Here is a 19,266-nt window from a genome sequence, read left to right as displayed (position 1 = left end):
TGTCTTCTAGAGCTCTCTACCTTGAACCTAGAATGCTAGATGTGGGTTTGAGATTTATTAAACAGAGATATCTGAAAAGAGAGTAAGACTCGAGGTATAAGGGAATGTTGTTAAATATTTTCTCAGACTCGTGGGTATGTGTCCCCGAGGTTTTCCTTGGCCTTTAAACTGCACTGCTGGGTCTAACCCAGAGCCCCCTAGCTGAGAGCCCTTCAGATGCTGTTTTATCTGTACCCAAAGGGAACAAAGGATAAATCAGAAATGGGATCATTTGGTTCATCCAGTTCTCGAATTTATCCTAAAATAGTGTGAACTGTGTTCCCTCTTCTTTGGCACAGCCTTTTTAGTGTAATGAAGAAAGAAATCTCCAAGTGCCCCCAGATAATAATTACTCAATAAAGTCTGGAGCTGGTGTTGACAGTGACATAAGAATAGGGGAAAGAAATGGTATACTGAGTTATTACTGATGCCAAGCCTCTTCCAAATCATAATGAATAAAAGTACAACACCTAAGGTGAGCAGCCCTTTCTGGAACACTCACTAATTCACCTAACACAAGTACCCTGCCCTGACCCGTCCTTAGTAAACACCAAGCAGGGTATCTGCAGAATATGGTGATGCTTGGTGACCCAGCCTCATGACTCTGACCCAAGCATCTTATCCCCACAATATGCACCATCTGGGTCATGATCTTGAGCTTAGGATTCTCCAAAAATTGGTAAATCTCCTGTGAATTTTAAAGAAGATACCCCTGGCTTAACATTATTTTATTTAACAACATCCCTGACTTGAATAATTAATAAATGAAGCTTCATGTGACTGTGTAGCCTGTGGATGGTTGAGACCTTGGGAATGCCAGGCCGTCATCCTGGGTCCAGGCCCCTTCCTCCAATATCAGTGTCAGCTGTTCTACTATTTACTAGATAGATCCAAAATGGACTCTGTGTGCCTCATATTGGGTAGGAGTTCAACAAATAGCTTTGGAAATTAAATTTAAGTTAGCTAATAAATTAAGCTAATTAATTAATTAAAAGGAATTAAACCACTATTAACTGCATGCCATTTCAAGTGCGAAAGATATAGCAGCGAACAAGACAGACCAAGTTCCTGTTCTTGGAGGACACAGACTATACCTATACAGAGCACATTTATACACGTGAAAAACACTGAAAATCTACAGGGCAGAAGTTCTTTGATTCCTTCCCGTCATTTAAATTCTACAAGAAAAGTGTTCACATAATAGTTTTGAGCAACAGGGTAAAGAAAGAAAGCTTAACTGCCAAACCCCACTTTAGTTACCATCACCAGCCTCTCATCCCTCCAAAGCTTTTGCCTGAATTATTGAAAAAGATAATGAATTGACGTGATTTAGGCACCTACTATGTGTCAGGCGCCTACTGTGTGGTACTCCATAAGTCTATAAAATAGCTACATTTTTCCTATTCTTGAGGTGCAGCTCAGAGAAGTTAATTTACGCAAATTCACACAGTCACTAAGTATCAGAACCAGTGCTAGAAGTCAGGTTCATGTGACTTCATAGCTTCCCTGCCACCCCCATTAAACCATCTCTTCACCAAAAACTAGAATGATTTGGTGAGTATCATCTTGCACTGGAGGAAAAGGCTTCTCATCCATAAATGTACAGTTGACATTGCTAACAGTTCAAAACGCCTCTACATCGTACTCGCAATTCATATGCGTAATAAGCACATTTAAGAATATTTCCCAGCATTTAAATTAACAAATATTGCCACATCAGTGAGGTGCAATGAAACTAAAGGTAGCATAAACCAAGAAAGTAATGCTTTGTGAATCACAATGTTATTATTTTAAAAATACTTTCTTGCTTAAAGAACAATGCCAACTCTCAAAAATGTATTGAATATATGCAGCTACTGATAAATATAATAATCACTAATTGCAGGAGGAGGCTAATATTTTAAACAAGATTTATATATAATTAGCTTAATTATATTTATGTATATAACATATATAATTTGTTCAAATAACTATTATTATACAAACATATATATATATATATATATATATAGAGTAAGGATAAAAATCAACTGAAACAAAATTAAGATGGACCCCCGCTCTTGAACCATGCTTTGTTTGAAGAGAAAATCTAGTTATAGAATCCTGATTTCTTTTAGCCACAAGCGTATATCCTAGAGCTCAGAAGTCCAGGTGCCCAGACTAGGAGACTAAAGGTGATTGCTCTGTATCTGTTTAATCAGAAATCACATTAAGGCTTTCTTTGCACCCAGCATCTCCCACTGGAGTCTTCCAGAAGGTGGGTGCCTTCAGAGAATAGGATTTGGTACATGCTGTTGAACACTATCCTGGACAGACTGGCTCGATTTGATTGAATTCCCTTTATTACCCCGAAGTGACACAGAAGAATGAGAAAATCTATTATTGGACACAGCGCCAGCCAGAGGAACCACCTCAGAATCTGACCTAAAGTAAAGGGCGGGGAGCAGAATATCAAAATATATCTCTTAAGGCAATATTTTAATACACTGTGGCCATTTTTTCTCTAGGTACTTGTTTTCATATAAAAAACACTTCCTAAACCACAAACTATATTTCCTTCCCAGTTCTAAAAATAAAGCAGCCTAAGTACTGCTGTGAATTTTTTCATTAAAATAAAATTGCTTCTAGAATATAAATACATATTCTTGCTTCAGCCTGATCACCTGGACTCACAGTTTTATAAATTGTATAAAAGTATATAGTGTTAAGATGTTTACTAAAAATTATTAATAGGTTTTCTGAGTTATATAATTTAACTTCCCTGTGACTATTTTATAAAACGTATTACCTCCACTAACAAAATAATATGTTTGGCTTGACAAATTAGTCATGTACTCATACGACGCTACAGGTGTACCTAGCACATTATGGCATGTGGTTTGGATGTCATGGAAACGCCGAGAAGGGTGTGGCCATAGTGTGGGGGAACTTAATCAAAACCAGTTGTCAGCTGACTCTTTACTAATTTTGTTCTCAGAATAAAGACGTCAGCTGTCCTTTTTCTACAAGACATTTCATTTAGAAGACTTTCCTGAAATACTTTCTTCCTGAAATAGACAAAACTGTAGGCCGATGTGTCATTTTAGTTAATCAAAACAAGTAGGCAAATTAGTCTCTTTTATTTTTTTAATGAATGTAATTTAACGGTATTTAATTTGCATACAGGAAAGTTCACCCAGAAAAAAAAAAAAGTCTGCATTATAGCACTTTTGTAAACCTCAACAAAGCCCTTCATTAGGAGACCTAATTGATTTTTCCTACCCACTCCTGGGGGAAGAAAGCTATCACAGTACCTGCTTATTCACTCAGAGAAGAAATGGGTGTGCCGGGTGTTTCAAGCAGAGATTTAGGTTAAAATGTCCTGTGGCTCTGTTCTTACAGGGAGATCTTGGCCAGTGCTTGCTTTGAGCATTCAGGAAATCTGTTTTTCTGAGCAATAGGGGAACATCGCTTGTCTGCTTGGTGTCCTCCCCATGGGCCCAATTTAGTTCAGCTTGCAACCTTCACTGGAATTATTTTATTTCTTGTTTACTTAAACCTCGCTTTATTCCAAAAGAGGGATTTTAAGGCTTCTTACAGTGACACACAGAATATACCATATAAAATAAAAGAGAAAGCGAGGGCAGTTGGACAGTAGAAAGCCAGGAAAACATCACGAAGGCAGGAATAGGACCGGTAGAGGAAAGATGCGCCATAGAGCACTTGTAGTTGTTCAGCTGAGATCATCCATTTGGCTCTGAGTTGCACAAGGACCAGAGCAAAAAGAGAAACAGGAGCAGTTCTAAGATTTATAGTGTCCAGAAGCTGAAGCAAAACTAGTTGATCTGAAGTCCAGTTTTTCCCAGTGTTGAAACCTGACATGATTTGTCCCATGGGTCCTCATGAAGATGGCGCTCTGTGCTCTAATGGACCAGCTCCTCAAAACATGGCTTCAATAAATATGGCTCTTTTTGTACAAGTCCTTACATGTCAGCCGATGGCCAAAGGCCAGACTGTAAGTCTGTAAAGACAATTCTTCAAGGGGCCTTTCACTTCAGAAGAATTTTCTTCTTCAGTAATTAGTTTTCCCTCAGAGATTCTCCAGCCTTTCTCCATCTTTCCCTTCTCACTTCCCCCCAAGTCTTTCCCTGCAGCTCATCCTCACTCTCCCCACTGGCATTTCGGAGATTGAAAATACTTCAACTTGGAGAGTCTCAGAAGACTGCCATTGCCCTCCCCGCTGACGGAAAGAGGCTAACCTTGGGGCTTCTAGCTCTTTTAAGCAAGTGGGGCCTGGCACCTGTGGCACAGTCATCTTCCCTGACCAGTGCTTATCACCCTGGGCCTTGACAATGTGCTCCCTGAAATGTATATTTCACAGGTGATAAAACTACAGTCCAGGGAATTAAAAGAGCTTGCCTGTGACAAGTAATTCAACATTTGGTGGCAGAGCCAGGGCTACACCCTTCTCCTCCTGCCTCACACGCTACAGCTCTTCTCACCATGCTGGTCCCGCATACGATAAGAATATCGTAGTGTTTGTGGGCCTCTTTCTGGCGGGAGTCAGTTGACAATCACTGCAGAAGCTTTCTTAACTGTGGCCTATAGACGTGAGAGACATCATCACAAGGAATCAGACGGCTGGTGTGTTTAAGACTGGGAACGTATCAAGCTGGTAAGATACCTTTTTGCATTAAAACACTCTGGTTGAAACTGCTTTTCTCAGTACTATGGATGATTATTAAAACTAACAATAGCTAATATTTATTAAACATTTACTGTGGGTCAGGCACTGTTTTAAGCACTTTAAAAGTATCTTATTTAATGCTTACAAGAACCTGTAATGAAGCAGGCAGGCGTTTTCATTACCTACAATTAATAGATGAGAAAAACTGAAGATAACTATGTTAAACACTGGGTTGGGAATGACTTAAGGACTGAGAGGGTGCAGTATGAGGTTGGGAGAAGCCCAGCCTGGGACCTTCTTGTGAATGGCTCTATTTCACTGGTTCTCAACCTGGTGGAGGGGGGCAATTTTGCCCCAGGAGACTCTTCTATTGTTATAAGTGGGGCAAGGTGGTTGCTACTGGCATCTAGTGGATAGAGGCCAGGGATGCCGCTAGGCCTGTGCAAGACATCCCCACACCCCTCCCCCCAGCGAAGAACTCTCTGGCTCAAAATGTCAATGGAACCAAGATTGAGAAACCCTGTTCTGTTTCATGGTTTTAAAATAGTCTAGGTATTCATTCCCTTTTAGATTCTGTTCCTTCTTATCCAAAGTAGGAGAATTGCTTACCCTCAACCAAAACAATGGTGTTTCCTGTGATGCTACATTTTAATTTTGCCCCGTTGGTATGGACCTAGAGGAATAAGTAATCATTTAGTAGTTTTCACAAGAAATATCTGTATCTGTGTATTTTTCCTTTATGTGTTTAACCACAGACATTATTGGAAGAACAATCTAAGTTTTAATTAATTCTTTAATTACTGTTAATCTGTCATCCTTTGACATTTTGAGTTTTCTCTATGTTTGAGGATGCTTTCCCACCCCAAACTGCTCATCTTGCAGGGGAACAAAGGTGGATGAATAGCAACAATGCTTAAAAACTAAAGTGGAAAACATACTGGGATGAGGATATGGAGTAGTGATAACTTCTTTTTTCTTATATTAACTGGGGAATATAATGTGTCCATGTACGAATTTTTGAATCCTGCATTAGAATGTTCACAGTAGGCTGATGGCACAGGGGGCAGTATGCTCTGTGTTTCTCAAATAAACGAATAAACCAGTTCTGTTTCGCAGAAAACCTCCAGTAGGTCCAGAGAAAGAGCAATCTCCTACCTGGGTATTCTTCATTCTTAGGACAGCTTTTATTCCACAGTGCAGACTGCCATACCCTTCTGTGGAAGACTTCATTTTTGGATGTGATTTTCAACCTGGTCTTTTAGTTATCAATCAAAAACACATTTTCTATGTTGTCCTCATTTACATTTATTTAATGCTTAAGGTCATTTGTGACCATTTGAGTGTATTTCAGCATATGGAATCAGGGAATAATAGATTTCAGCATCATGCTGTGAAGAGAGATTGTGTTTTTACAAGACATAATGTTGTTTACTGGGTGTTAATAATCACTAATTAATAAACATCTAGAATTCTAAAATGTTGCATTTTGAGGAATAAACATGTCAGGTGTTTAACTTATGGAGTGCAGTAGTATTTTCTATCATCCCTTCATAAAATAGTGAAGTTACATAAAGAAGCAAAATGTCATTGTTCAACACATGGTAGATCCAAAATGCCTTTGTTTCTATTTATTGTTCTCAAAAATGCTATTTCTAATATATTGTTCTGAGATGTACCTGGACGTATAGTCTGTATGTCAGTAGTCGTACAGAAACTTCCAAGATGAGGGGTTTTTTTTCCATCTTTATTTCATATTAATTGTGGTCAGTTTCTTTTTTAACCACTGTAAGCATTTCGTCCAAAGTCTACGAAAGCACGTTGCCAGGAAACAGGTGGATGAGTCAGTCCTTGAAATGCCTTGATCTCATATTAAGGAGCTACTTGACCACTTAACCTTCAAGAAGCTAAGAGGAAACTGCCAACCAATGATGTAATAATCAGCGTTCCCCTTCTATCCACCGCTTTCCCACCCATAACCAGTACAATATGATGAAAGCATTAGCTCCATGTGAGAAGAAATAAAAGGAAACCGTTCACAAAAGAGCTGAGATATAGTTCAGTATTCTTTTTTAGTGCCTCAGTGCATATGCAGAATTTCTCCTCCAAATTGGAGGTGTGGAATAACAGTAGCGACAGATAACTAAGAGGTATTTACCATAGCTACAAAGCCCACACGTGAGCCAAATATTTCTGCTATTAAAAAGCACTTCAAAGCTTGACATGAAGTTTGTAACAGCTGAATGTCTTCTGTGACTTCATTTGCAAAGATGTAAAGGCAGAAAGGAAAATCGTGGTATGAGAACTGTGAACCTCGGAAATGGTGTTTTTTTTTAAAAAAAAAAAGAGAGAGAGAAGGCCCCCAGAAATTTGACTGGCGTCCCAAGCTCCTGTTCCCCCTGTTCTGCCAGTGTTCTCAGGAAGCAGCATTCATCCTGCTACCAGCCTCTTCCTTCAGGGCAGACCCAGTTGGTGAATGGCCTGAAACTTATTTTGAGGACCCTCTTTAGGAGCATGAGTTCGATTATACCTTTTACTTTGACAGATTTTACAGAAGCTTACAACCACGTGAACCCATCACTGGGGCTGCTTGTGGGCCCGGGAAGGGGCCTGTGAGAGGGAGGGGGCCCCAATGATTAGGCTTCATTAGCTTGACAGTAAATCCATTCCTGCTCTCATAACCACCAGCCGCCTTGCCTGGAATGATGCTCTTCCCTTCCAAACCCGCTTATTCCCTCTGTTCCATTTTAATCTAAGTGTGATTGTTGCTAGATATGAAAGACGTGTTTGCAAACGCCTGGAAGCTTTAGCCCTGGCTAAGAAAGATCTAGGATGCACATATATGAAGGATGTAGCCGTTACCTCTCACAGATCTAAGTACAGTCATTTGATGGTTCATTCGTTGGTCCATCCATGCAGCCACCTGTCAACTTAACTAATATACCCAAGGTATTCTGCCTTCGAGAACATAAATACAGAGTGATAGCAAAAACTCTTGAACAAAGAAAATCATGCTACTAAATATAGCTAGAGTTTGGTGGAAGAACAAGGATATTTACAGCTTCTCAATTGTTAGGTTTATCTGAAGCTGTCTTCAAAACTGTGACTGTCTAATAAAGAACCATTCAGAGCTTTTGATGTCTGCATATTTCTAGGTATTCCAGAATTAGTGAATGGCGTCATTCTCTGGTTAATAGTAGTTAACAGTTACAATATTTTTAAAAATCGATTAAATATACCCTGCTATGATATTAAAAGTAAGTTTCTACTTAAGAAAAGAGTATCTTTGTGTGAAAATTCTAGTGAATTTAGGCCTGTGACTTTTTTTATTATTCTTTGATAAACCATTAATTTTAATAAACTGTGGAACTCATAATAACTTTTAAGACTCTTTTATAACCCAAATTTTACCTTTATGTGGGCCCCCAGGATTGGCTATTGGCTCCATTGCCCTACTGCTTTTTAAGATTTATGTCTTCTTGGAGGCTCATTTTCCTTTAAACATTAAATTGGGGATGTGAAAAATGATTTAAGGGCTTCCCTGGTGGCGCAGTGGTTGAGAGTCCGCTTGCCGATGCAAGGGACACAGGTTCGTGCCCCAGTCTGGGAAGATCCCACATGCTGCGGAGCAGCTGGGCCCGTGAGCCATGGCCGCTGAGCCTGCGCGTCCGGAGCCTGTGCTCTGCAACGGGAGAGGCCACAACAGTGAGAGGCCCGCGTACCGCAAAAAAAAAAAAAAAAAAGATTTAAGAATGTAAATCCCAACCAAGGGGGATAAAATTCCTGACTTATTCAGGCCTTCTGCAGTCTGCCCTCACTTTCCTCACTCTCTTCATTCAGTGTAGCTTCTACTGTTCCCCACATACACCCTCTCCTTGGGTCACCCAAGCCTCTTCACTCTTCTGCAACACATTTGGTCCTCCCCATCTCTGGTCTTTGCCAGTCTTGTTTCCCTCTTCCTTATCCATCTAAATCCTTTCTTCTAAGGCGGCTTAATTACCATTTCCTCCCGCCTTCTCAGGAGGCAGCTTGCCCTAATGTTTTCCTTCTTTTAACTTCTGTTGGCCCTAGAGTAGTCCCCCAGAAAGCATGGCATGTTCTCTCATTATTCAAAGGGTGTTGCCTATTTTCATGTTCATTGGTTCATTCATTTCTTGGTAAATATTTCAATCACCTTCTGTCTGCCAAGTACTGTTTTGGGTTGTTAGAGATGTAGTGATGAACAAGACTGAGAAAGTCCATGCCTTCTTAGAGTCCACATTCTAGCAAGGGAGACATAATAGCAAGGACATAAAGGCAAGGACATAAAGGTAAGAACATAAAGGCAAGGACTCTACTTAGTATGTTTTTATATTCCCTGAAGCAATTAGTACACTTTATCCCTGTTATAGGAAAGGTTTTAAGATTTGTATTTGGAGCACATTTTGAAAGACATGATAAATGACATGATAAATGAAAGATAGGATAAGATATGAATCCACAGGGCTTATGGAACCAAACAGTTTTTAATAGAAGAAAGTCAAGCTCTAGAGATTCAGACATCAGTTTATATATCAGATAGCTGACTTTCATTTCAGGACAGGCTTCTTCTCAGGCATACATATACAGTGTCTGTAGACACTGACATGGTGAGTAGGCATTTATCTGTCCTTTGTCAGGTTGAAGAGGAAGGTTAGAAGAAGGTAACTGAGATAAGAAAGCTGAGGGCTCTCTAGAAATTTTCTGATAAAATATACCTGTTAGTGAGTTTTGCTAGAGTCATGGTAACAGAATCTCAAGAACTGCTGAGGATTCTAAAGATACCACAATCCTGTTTCCTTCTGTTGCTATCTTGGATATGGGAAAATGAAATACCTAAGTGTACTTTCTATTACTAACGATTTTATTTGCTTGACACATTTATAGAAGGGCTCATATCCCTACTACTTAGTGTTTCTTCACTGAAGAAACCAGCTCCCACAGGGTGAATGTTACCTAGTTTTAGATATTGTGCTAGAGTTCTCCTTTTTGTGTTTATATGAGCCAGATTTTAAAATTTGGGGGGCATGGTATTTTTAGGGGCCCTCTTAAACTGCAGCAAATTAAAAATTAAGGCCTTTTCTTATAGAACAATTTGTGTTCACTCTTTGGACATGTTGATCCTGACTTTTTATCAAGGTCAAAATCTCACTACCAAAAATTGGCCAAGTTCTATATTGATAACCAGGTGTGCATGTCAGACTACTGCATCCTCTGTGAAAATGCCTTCCAGTTTTAACAGAAAAATCCCTCCATCATAGAAATTTATATCACAGAACGTACATATCAAATAAAAATGTCTTAATTTTCAAAGGAGTTCCTCACTTTAAAATGGACAAGAGGGAAATCTTTAAAACTTTTTTTGGAGAATGGCCATATGAGAATCCATTGCTAAAAGATAATTTATTTTTTACTTTAATAATGGACATGACTTATTTTCAGTATTTGGCTATTATAAACAGTGCTGCAGTGAAATGTATCTGTACATAAACTGTACATTTGCAAGTAAGCGTATCTACAGAGCAGATTTTCAGAAGTAGACTGTCTATTCATGTGGCCTTATCAAACTGTGTAAATTACTAAAGTTTGTAATATATTATCATATCTGTTAAGACTAGTCTCTTGCCATTATTCTTTCTTCCTAGAATATTCTAAAATCATGTTGATATTTGTATTATGGTGACATTTTCATTGTGACTAAAAAAATATATATGAATTAATTTACTAAGACTTGACAGCTTATGTCTCCGAGTCTTCTATTCAAGAGCAGGAAGTTTTCTTTTTAAGCTTTTTTAGGTGTTTCACTAGCATTTAAAATGTTTCTTCATTTCTCTTGTTAAGTTTATTTTTAGAAACTACCTTTTTTTGTTTCTTTTATAAATGAGATCTTTCATTATATTTTATAACTGGTTATTATTTGTATGTATGTATAAAAAGAAAGCTATAGGGTTTTGTATAGCAAATGTTTAGTCACCTCAATGAGTTATTATTTCTAATACCTTGTCAACTTATTCTCTTGAGTTTTCCAAATAAACAGTCACATCATCTGCAAATGATGGGAATTTTGTCTTCTTTCTGATTCTTGTATCTTTTTTCTTCTCTTGTATAATTTTATTGGATAAAAAAAATCCCAGAATGCTATTAAATATGTATCTTTGAGTCTGGCTTTGTTGGGAATCCTCTGGTGTTTCACCATTAAGTATGCATTAGCTTTTGAGTTGAAATAGAAATGATATTTTCTATCTTAAGGACTTTTTTTTATTGATTCCTGTTTTTAAAAGATTTTACCATAAATAAATATGGAGCTTTAGCAGATGTCTTTTCATCATGTATGGAGATGATCAAATTGTTTTTCTTGTTTCAGCTACAAGCTCTACAAATTATTCTAATACTAAAGTTTGAGAACTTCTGCTCCAGGTGGTCATTTCTGTGATTCTGAACTGACTTTAAAGCTGATCCCATCCTCTGGCTTTATGCTTTTGTTCGTAACTTAGCCGAAATAAACTTATTTCAGAGTCCAAAAGGAAGACACTGGTTAATTTTTTTACTAATTATATTTTCCATTTCAAATATCTCTAATTCTATGATTATGACTAGTCCAACTTGTGTTATTCATTTCAATGTAATAAAATGTAGTTTAGCATCTGATACATGTAAGGCACTGTGATGGGCTCTTTAGGGGTTACAAAGATGAGTAAGTTGAGGTTTCTGCCTTAGGAAGCTCAAGATATGCAGGCAGATGAGAGATAGACACTTGCCCCGCCAGCAAGATGTAAGAAGAGTCTGCTCTCATTGGGTGATTCATGATGTGTAGAAAGAGACAAGCAGCCAGTTCAAGGTGGGGGGATCTGAGAAAGCTTTATGAAGGAGGTGGCTGTTGGGCTTTGGTTTAGCAAATGAAAAGCAAGGGAAGAAAAGCAGCTGAAGAGGGCATTCTAGGTATAAAAAGCAGGGAAGACACAATCAAAGGCATAGAAGTAGGAAAGATGTGTCTAGGCAAATTTAGTTATCTAGTGTGATGAATGGAGAGAGGCTAGAGGCCACAGACCATTTAGGAAGTCATTGCATTGGGGCAGAGGGGGAGGTTAATGGGACAGATCGTGTAAAGGGACTTCTAAGGTGTCGGGCAAGGTTCTGTTTCTTGATCTGACTGGTGGTAACAAGGGTATTTGCCAAATAATACTTAGTTAAGTCATATATTTATTTCACCTGGTTTTCTCCTTCAGTGTCTTATTTTACAATAAAAAGGGTTTTGTTTGTTTGTTTGTTTTAAAGGCTTCTCAGTGATTCCAGAGAAAGGGAAAGAGGTAGTCCAGGCCTGAATAAGAATGGAAAATGGTGAACAAAGAGGGGACCCATTCTGGAGAAGTGACCGTGGGTGGGAACTAAAGAATACAGAAGAGTAGTAAGAGACAGCAGCTTGGGGCATGCTGCATTTGAGGTGGTGTAGAAAATAAACCTGTATTTGCTTTGTGACAATAGCTAGCAAGCAGTGAAGAATAAAGGTTCAAATCTCAGGAAAGTGTTGTGCTAGAAGATGTGGAGATCAAATTCAAGAGATAAGAACAGAACTATGGAAACTAGAGTCAGAAGAGAAGATGGCCAAGGACAGCATTTTGGGAAATTACTATGTTTCAGGAGCAGCGTAATAGGGGCCTGGAAGGGATACTGAGAAAGGACTGGAGACAGGAAGGCTGGTTCAGGGTGGCGTGGTATCATACTTCTTCTTAGTGGAAGCAGGTCCAGGATTGGGTGATCAGCAGTGACAGCTGCTGCATGTTGCTGGAGGTCAAACAAATTGCAGAGCAGTTCTAGTGACTGTTGTGAGAAAGGTCATATTGCCAGGACAGGTGAAGCAATGAAAGTAGGCTATTCCTGCAAGATTTGATGGCAAAGGGATAGAGAGAAATAGAATGTGGACTAGAGGGAAGCAGAGTTGCAGGAGGAGTTGGGCATGTAGGCAGGCATGCCAATACGGCTGAGGAAGAAGAAATAAGTATGATGGGGGCCAGTATTTGATGGAGAAAGGACCTAGAGCAGTGCTTCTCAAAAGTAGGGCCTCCAGACCAGTAGCATCAGCATCACTCGGAAATTTGTTAGAAATGCAGATTCGCAGGCATCTCAGTTTGTCTCACTCCAGACATACTAAATCAGAAACTCTGGGATGAAAACCCAGCAATCTGGGCTTCCCTGGTGGCGCAGTGGTTGAGAGGCCGCCTGCCGATGCAGGGGACACGGGTTCGTGCCCCGGTCCGGGACGATCCCACATGCCGCGGAGCGGCTGGGCCCGTGAGCCGTGAGCCGTGGCCGCTGAGCCTGCGCATCCAGAGCCTGTGCTTCACAATGGGAGAGGCCATAACAGTGAGAGGCACGCGTACCGCAAAAAAAAAACACAAAAAACCCCAGCAATCTGTGTTTTAACAAACTTTCCGAGGATTCTGATGCATGCTCAAGTTTGAAAGTCAAGAGGAAGGAATGATTTTATCCTGCCCATAGGTTGGGAGGTGGTTCTCTTTGACAGGACGAGTGACCCTACTTAGAAGAGAAAAGATGAAGAAGAAGAAAAAGATGATATCAGATAATTCCAGGCTCTCAGCAAGGTCATCTGCTGAGAAATTTTTTTCAGTGTGAATTTTAAATCACAAGGTAGGAGTCCTATCAGAAATTGACTTGGCTTTGCATTTCAGGTTGAAACTCCAGCCTCAAAGCCAGAATGAAAAGACGTAAGTTAGTGCAAGAGTAAGGAAGGGAAACTAATATTTATTGAGCAACTATAATACACTTTTGTATACCCTGTCTTATTCAGTTCATTATCGTTGTGCAATGCAACCATTACTGTCTCTTCTTTATACTTGAGGGCATCTCTCAGCTTCACTGGCTTGTAAGTGGTGGAGCTGAGATTTGAACTCAGAGCTTTCTAGCTGCAAAGCCCATTATTCTTTCTACTGTACTATGCCTGTTAAACTTACCAGGTTTGACATGCCTGTCGCTATTAAGATATTTAAAGCATGAGGAGTCCTACAATGACTATTGGTTTTATATTTCTGTCTGTAGAATGGTACTTTGCTTTGTAATGCATTTCGAACAGAAATAAGATTTTGACATTATGATGAAATAAAATGGAGACACATACATTTTACTTTAATGTCAATATAATTACAAGTAAGACGTTGACATGATTTGGGTGTTTGGTCAAACCATCCTTTACATCTTTATATATGAATTGTTATGCCTTAGATTGTAAAGCTCATATGGGGCAAGGGACCTAGTTATATGTATGTATATACCCTGCTGTCTTTCAGAAAGCATTTTCTTTTTAATTTTTAGTTATGGTGAAATTGGTATCCAATAAAATGTATGTATAATTTTATAAGTTTTGAAATTTGTGTACACCCTAGAAACCATCACCATAATTGAAATGCTAAACATGTCTATCACCCCCTGCCTCAAAGTGTCCTCTTGACCCTGGGTAGCCCCTCCTTTCTGACCCTTGAAGTTTCCTCCCTTTCTAGGAAACCACTGATTTGCTTTCCCTTACTCTATATTAGTTTATATTTTCTAGAGTTTTAAATAAATGAAATCATTCAGTATGTGCTTTTATTTTTCAGTGTTCCTTCAGTCAGTAAAATTATTTTAACATCACCTATGTTATTGCATGTATCAATAGTTCTTTCCTTTTTTTTCCTGAGTAGTCTCCCATTGTATGGCTAAACCTCAATTTTTTTATCCTTTCGCCCATTGATGAACTTTGGGTCGTTGCCAGTTTGGGGCGTTACAAGTAAAGCTGTTATGAACATTTGCGTAGATGGATATGCGCTTTGCATGGGCATATACTTTAACTTCTCTAGGGTAGATACCTAGGAGTGGAACAGCTAGATCATGTAGAGGCATATATTTAACTTTTAAAGGAAGCTGCCAAACGGCTTTCGAAAGTGGTTGTATTTTATATTCCCCTCCGTGGTATCGGAGAGCTCCATTTCTCCACGTTCTCCTCAACTCTCAATGTGCTCAGTCTTTTAAATTATAGCCTTTCTAACAGGTGTATAGAGGTATCTCATTGGGGTTTTAATTTGAATTTCCCTAATGACTAATGATGTTGGATACCTTTTCACGTGCTTATTTGCCACTCTTGTATCTTCTTTGGTGATGAATCTATTCAAATGACTTACCCATTTTTTAAAAAATTGGATCTCTTGGGCTTCCCTGGTGGCGCAGTGGTTGAGAGTCCGCCTGCCGATGCAGGGGACACGGGTTCGTGCCCCGGTCCGGGAAGATCCCACATGCCGCGGAGCGGCTGGGCCCGTGAGCCATGGCCGCTGAGCCTGCACGTCCGGAGCCTGTTCTCCGCAACGGGAGAGGCCGCAACAGTGAGAGGCCCGCGTACAGCAAAAAAAAAAAAAAAAAAATTGGATCTCTTATTTTCTTATTATTAACATACTCAGAGTTCTTTATATGTTCTGGATATAAGCTCTCTATCAGATATATGATTTGCAAAGATATATGGTATTTTCTCCCAGCCTGTGGCTTGTCTTTGCATTCTCCTCCTAGCATCGTTCAAAGTGCAGAAATTTTTAATTTTAATGAAGTCCAGTTTACCAATGTGTCCGTTTATGCATCATGCATCTTGTGTCATATCTAAGAAATCTTTTCGGCCTGTGTGCATGCGTGTTGCGTGATGCTGGGGCACAGTCTCTTAGCTCCAGAATTGCTCGGAGAGGGTTTAGGAAGGTGATGGGGACTTTGAATTCAGAACCTCCGTGTGGCTGTCAGGGTCTTGGTGCTCTGGATGGGTGTCAAACCTGAGCCTCGGAGGTGGGAGAGCCGAGTTCAGGACATTGGGCCACCAGAGACCTCCTGGAACCACATAATATCAATCGGCGAAAGCTCTCCCAGACATCTCTGTCTCAACTCTAAGACCCAGCTCCACTCAACGACCAGCAAGCTTCAGTGCTGGACACCCCATGCCAAACAACTAGAAAGACAGGAACACAACCCCACCCATTAGCAGAGAGGCTTTCTAAAATCATAAGTTCACAGACACCCCAAAACACACCACCAGATGCGGTCCTGCCCACCAGAAAGACAAGATCCAGCACCACCCACCAGAACACAGGCACCAGTCCCCTCCACCAGGAAGCCTACACAAGCCACTGAACCAACCTTACCCACTGGGGGCAGACACCAAAAACAACGGGAACTACGAACCTGCAGGCTGTGAAAAGGAGACCCCAAACACAGTAAGTTAAGCAAAATGGGAAGACAGAGAAATACACAGCAGATGAAGGAGCAAGGTAAAAACCCACCAGACCTAACAAATGAAGAGGAAATAGGCAGTCTACCTGAAAAAGAATTCAGAGTAATGATAGTAAAGATGTCCAAAATCTTGGAAATAGAATGGAGAAAATACAAGAAACGTTTAACAAGGACCTAGAAGAACTAAAGAGCAAACCAACAATGATGAACAACACAATAAATGAAATTAAAAATTCTCTAGAAGGAATCAATAGCAGAATAACTGAGGCAGAAGAAAGAATAAGTGAACTGGAAGATAAAATAGTGGAAGTAACTACCGCAGAGCAGAAAAAGAAAAAAGAATGAAAAGAATTGAGGAAAGTCTCAAAGACCTCTGGGACAACATTAAACACACCAACATTCGAATTATAGGGGTCCCGGAAGAAGAAGAGAAAAAGAAAGGGACTGAGAAAATATTTGAAGAGATTATAGTTGAAAACTTCCCGAATGCGGGAAAGGAAATAGTCAATCAATTCCAGGAAGTGCAGAGAGTCCCATTCAGGATGAATCCAAGGAGAAACACACGAAGACACATATTAATCAAACTATCCAAAATTAAATACAAAGAAAAAATATTAAAAGCAGCAAGGGAAAAGCAACAAATAACATACAAAGGAATCCCCATAAGGTTAACAGCTGATCTTTCAGCAGAAACTCTGCAAGCCAGAAGGGAGTGTCAGGACATATTTAAAGTGATGAAAAAGGGGCTTCCCTGGTGGCACAGTGGTTAAGAATCTGCCTGCCAATGCAGGGGACACAGGTTAAAGCCGTGGCCCGGGAAGATCCCACATGCTCAGAGCAACTAAGCCCGTGCACCGCAACTACTGAGTCTGCACTCTAGAGCCCGCGAGCCACAACTACAGAGCCCACATGTCACAACTACTGAAGCCCACACAACTAGCAACTACTGAAGCCCACACAACTAGAACCTGTGCTCCACAACAAGAGGAGCCACCGCAATGAGAAGGCCACACACTGCAAAGAAGAGTAGCCCCCGATCTCTGCAACTAGATAAAGCCCACGCACAGCAACGAAGACCCAACACAGCCAAAAATAAATAAGTAAAATAAATTAATAAAAAATAAATAAGTAAAGTGATGAAAGGGAAAAACCTACAACCCAGATTACTCTACCCAGCAAGGATCCCATTCAGATTCAATGGAGATATTAAAACCTTTACAGTCAAGCAAAAGCTAAGAGAATTCAGCACCACCAAACCAGCTTTACAGCAAATGCTAAAGGGACTTCTCTAGGCAGGTAACACAAGAGAAGGAAAAGACCTACAATAATAAACCCAAAACAATTAAGAAAATGGTAATAGGACCATATCAGTAATTACCTTAAATGTAAATGGATTAAATGCTCCAACCAAAAGACATAGACTGGCTGAATGGATACAAAAACAAGACCCATATATATGCTGTCTACAAGAGACCCACTTCAGACCTAGGGACACATACAGACAGAAAGGAAGGGGATGGAAAAAGATATCTCATGCAACTGGAAATCAAAAGAAAGCTGGAGTAGCAATTCTCATATCAGACAAAATAGCATTTAAAATAAGAGGAAAAGAGGCAAAGAAGGACACTACATAATGATCAAGGGATCAATCCAAGAAGAAAATATAACAATTGTAAGTATTTACGCACCCAGAAGAGGAGCACCGCAATACATAAGGGAAATGTAAACAGTCATAAAATGGGAAATCAACAGTAACACAATAATAGTAGAGGACTTTAACACCCCACTTTCACCAATGGACAGATCATCCAAAATGAAAATAAATAAGGAAACACAAGCTTTAAATGATACATTAAACAAGATGGACTTAATTGATATTTATAGGACAATCCAAAAACAACAGAATACACTTTCTTCTCAAGTGCTCATGGAACATTCTTCAGGATAGATCATATCTTGGGTCACAAATCAAGCCTTGGTAAATTTAAGAAAATTGAAATCGTATCAAGTATCTTTTCTGACTACAATACTGTGAGACTAGATATCAATTACAGGAAAAAACTGTGAAAAATACAAACACATGGAGGCTAAACAATACACTATTGAATAACCAAGAGATTGATGAAGAAGTCAAAGAGGATATTAAACAAATACCTGAAACAAATGACAATGAAAACACGATGACCTAAAACACATGGGATGCAGCAAAAGCAGTTCTAAGAGAGAAGTTTATGGCAATACGATCCTACCTCAAGAAACAAGAAAAATCTCAAATAAACAACCTAACCTTACACTTAAAGCAATTAGAGAAAGAAGAACAAAAAACTCCAAAGTTAGCAGAAGGAAAGAAAGCATAAAAATCAGATCAGAAATAAATGAAGGAAACCATAGCAAAGATCAATAAAACTAAAAGCTGGTTCTTTGAGAAGATAAACAAAATTAATAAACCATTATCCAGACTCATCAAGAAAGGGAGAAGACTCAAATCAATAGAATTAAAAATGAAAAAGGAGAAGTAACAACTGGAACTATAGAAATACAAAGGATCATGAGAGATTACTACAAGAAACTATATGCCAATAAAATGGACAACCTGGAAAAAATGGACAAATTCTTAGAAAAGCACAACCTTATGAGACTGAACCAGGAAAAAATAGAAAATATAAACAGACCAATCACATGCATTGAAATTGAAACTGTGATTAAAAATCTTCCAACAAAAAAAAGCCCAGGACCAGATGGCTTCACAGGCAAATTTTGTCAAACATTTAGAGAAGAACTAATACCTATCCTTCTCAAACTCTTCCAAAATATAGCAGAGGAAGGAACATGCCCAAATCCATTCTACGAGGCCACCATCACCCTGATACCAAAACCAGACAAGGATGTCACAAAGAAAGAAAACTACAGGCCAATATCACTGATGAACATAGATGCAAAAGTCCTCAACAAAATACTAGCAAACAGAATCCAACATAACATTAAAAGGATCATACACCATGATCAAGTGGGGTTTATCCCAGGAATGCAAGGATTCTTCAATATACACAAATCAATCAATGTGATAAACCATATTAACAAACTGAAGGAGAAAAACCATATGATCGTCTCAATAGATGCAGAAAAAGCTTTTGACAAAATTCAACACCAATTTATGATAAAAACCCTCCAGAAAGTAGGCATAGAGGGAACTTACCTCAACACAATAAAGGCCATATATGACAAACCCACAGCCAACATCATTCTCAATGGTTTCAGTTTTTCACCATTGAGAATGATGTTGGCTGTGGGTT

General features: G+C 39.3%; 1 protein-coding gene across 1 annotated transcript in view; it reads left to right on the top strand.

Annotated features, from left to right (window-relative positions):
* CAMKMT (calmodulin-lysine N-methyltransferase) overlaps nucleotides 1-19,266 on the top strand; it is a 69,505-nt gene that overhangs the window by 19,476 nt on the left and 30,763 nt on the right. The window contains exon 5 of the mRNA XM_027113242.1: nucleotides 4,627-4,693. Coding sequence (XP_026969043.1) covers nucleotides 4,627-4,693 — 67 coding nt within the window. The remainder of the gene's footprint in view (nucleotides 1-4,626; nucleotides 4,694-19,266) is intronic.

This window comes from Aethalodelphis obliquidens, unplaced genomic scaffold (genome assembly GCF_003676395.1).
Source record: "Aethalodelphis obliquidens isolate GAN/ISIS:26980383/991018 unplaced genomic scaffold, ASM367639v1 scaffold12, whole genome shotgun sequence".
In the NCBI taxonomy this organism is placed as follows: domain Eukaryota; kingdom Metazoa; phylum Chordata; class Mammalia; order Artiodactyla; family Delphinidae; genus Aethalodelphis; species Aethalodelphis obliquidens.
Note: the sequence above shows the minus strand (reverse complement) of the source record. Positions and strands in the feature narration are given on the sequence as shown.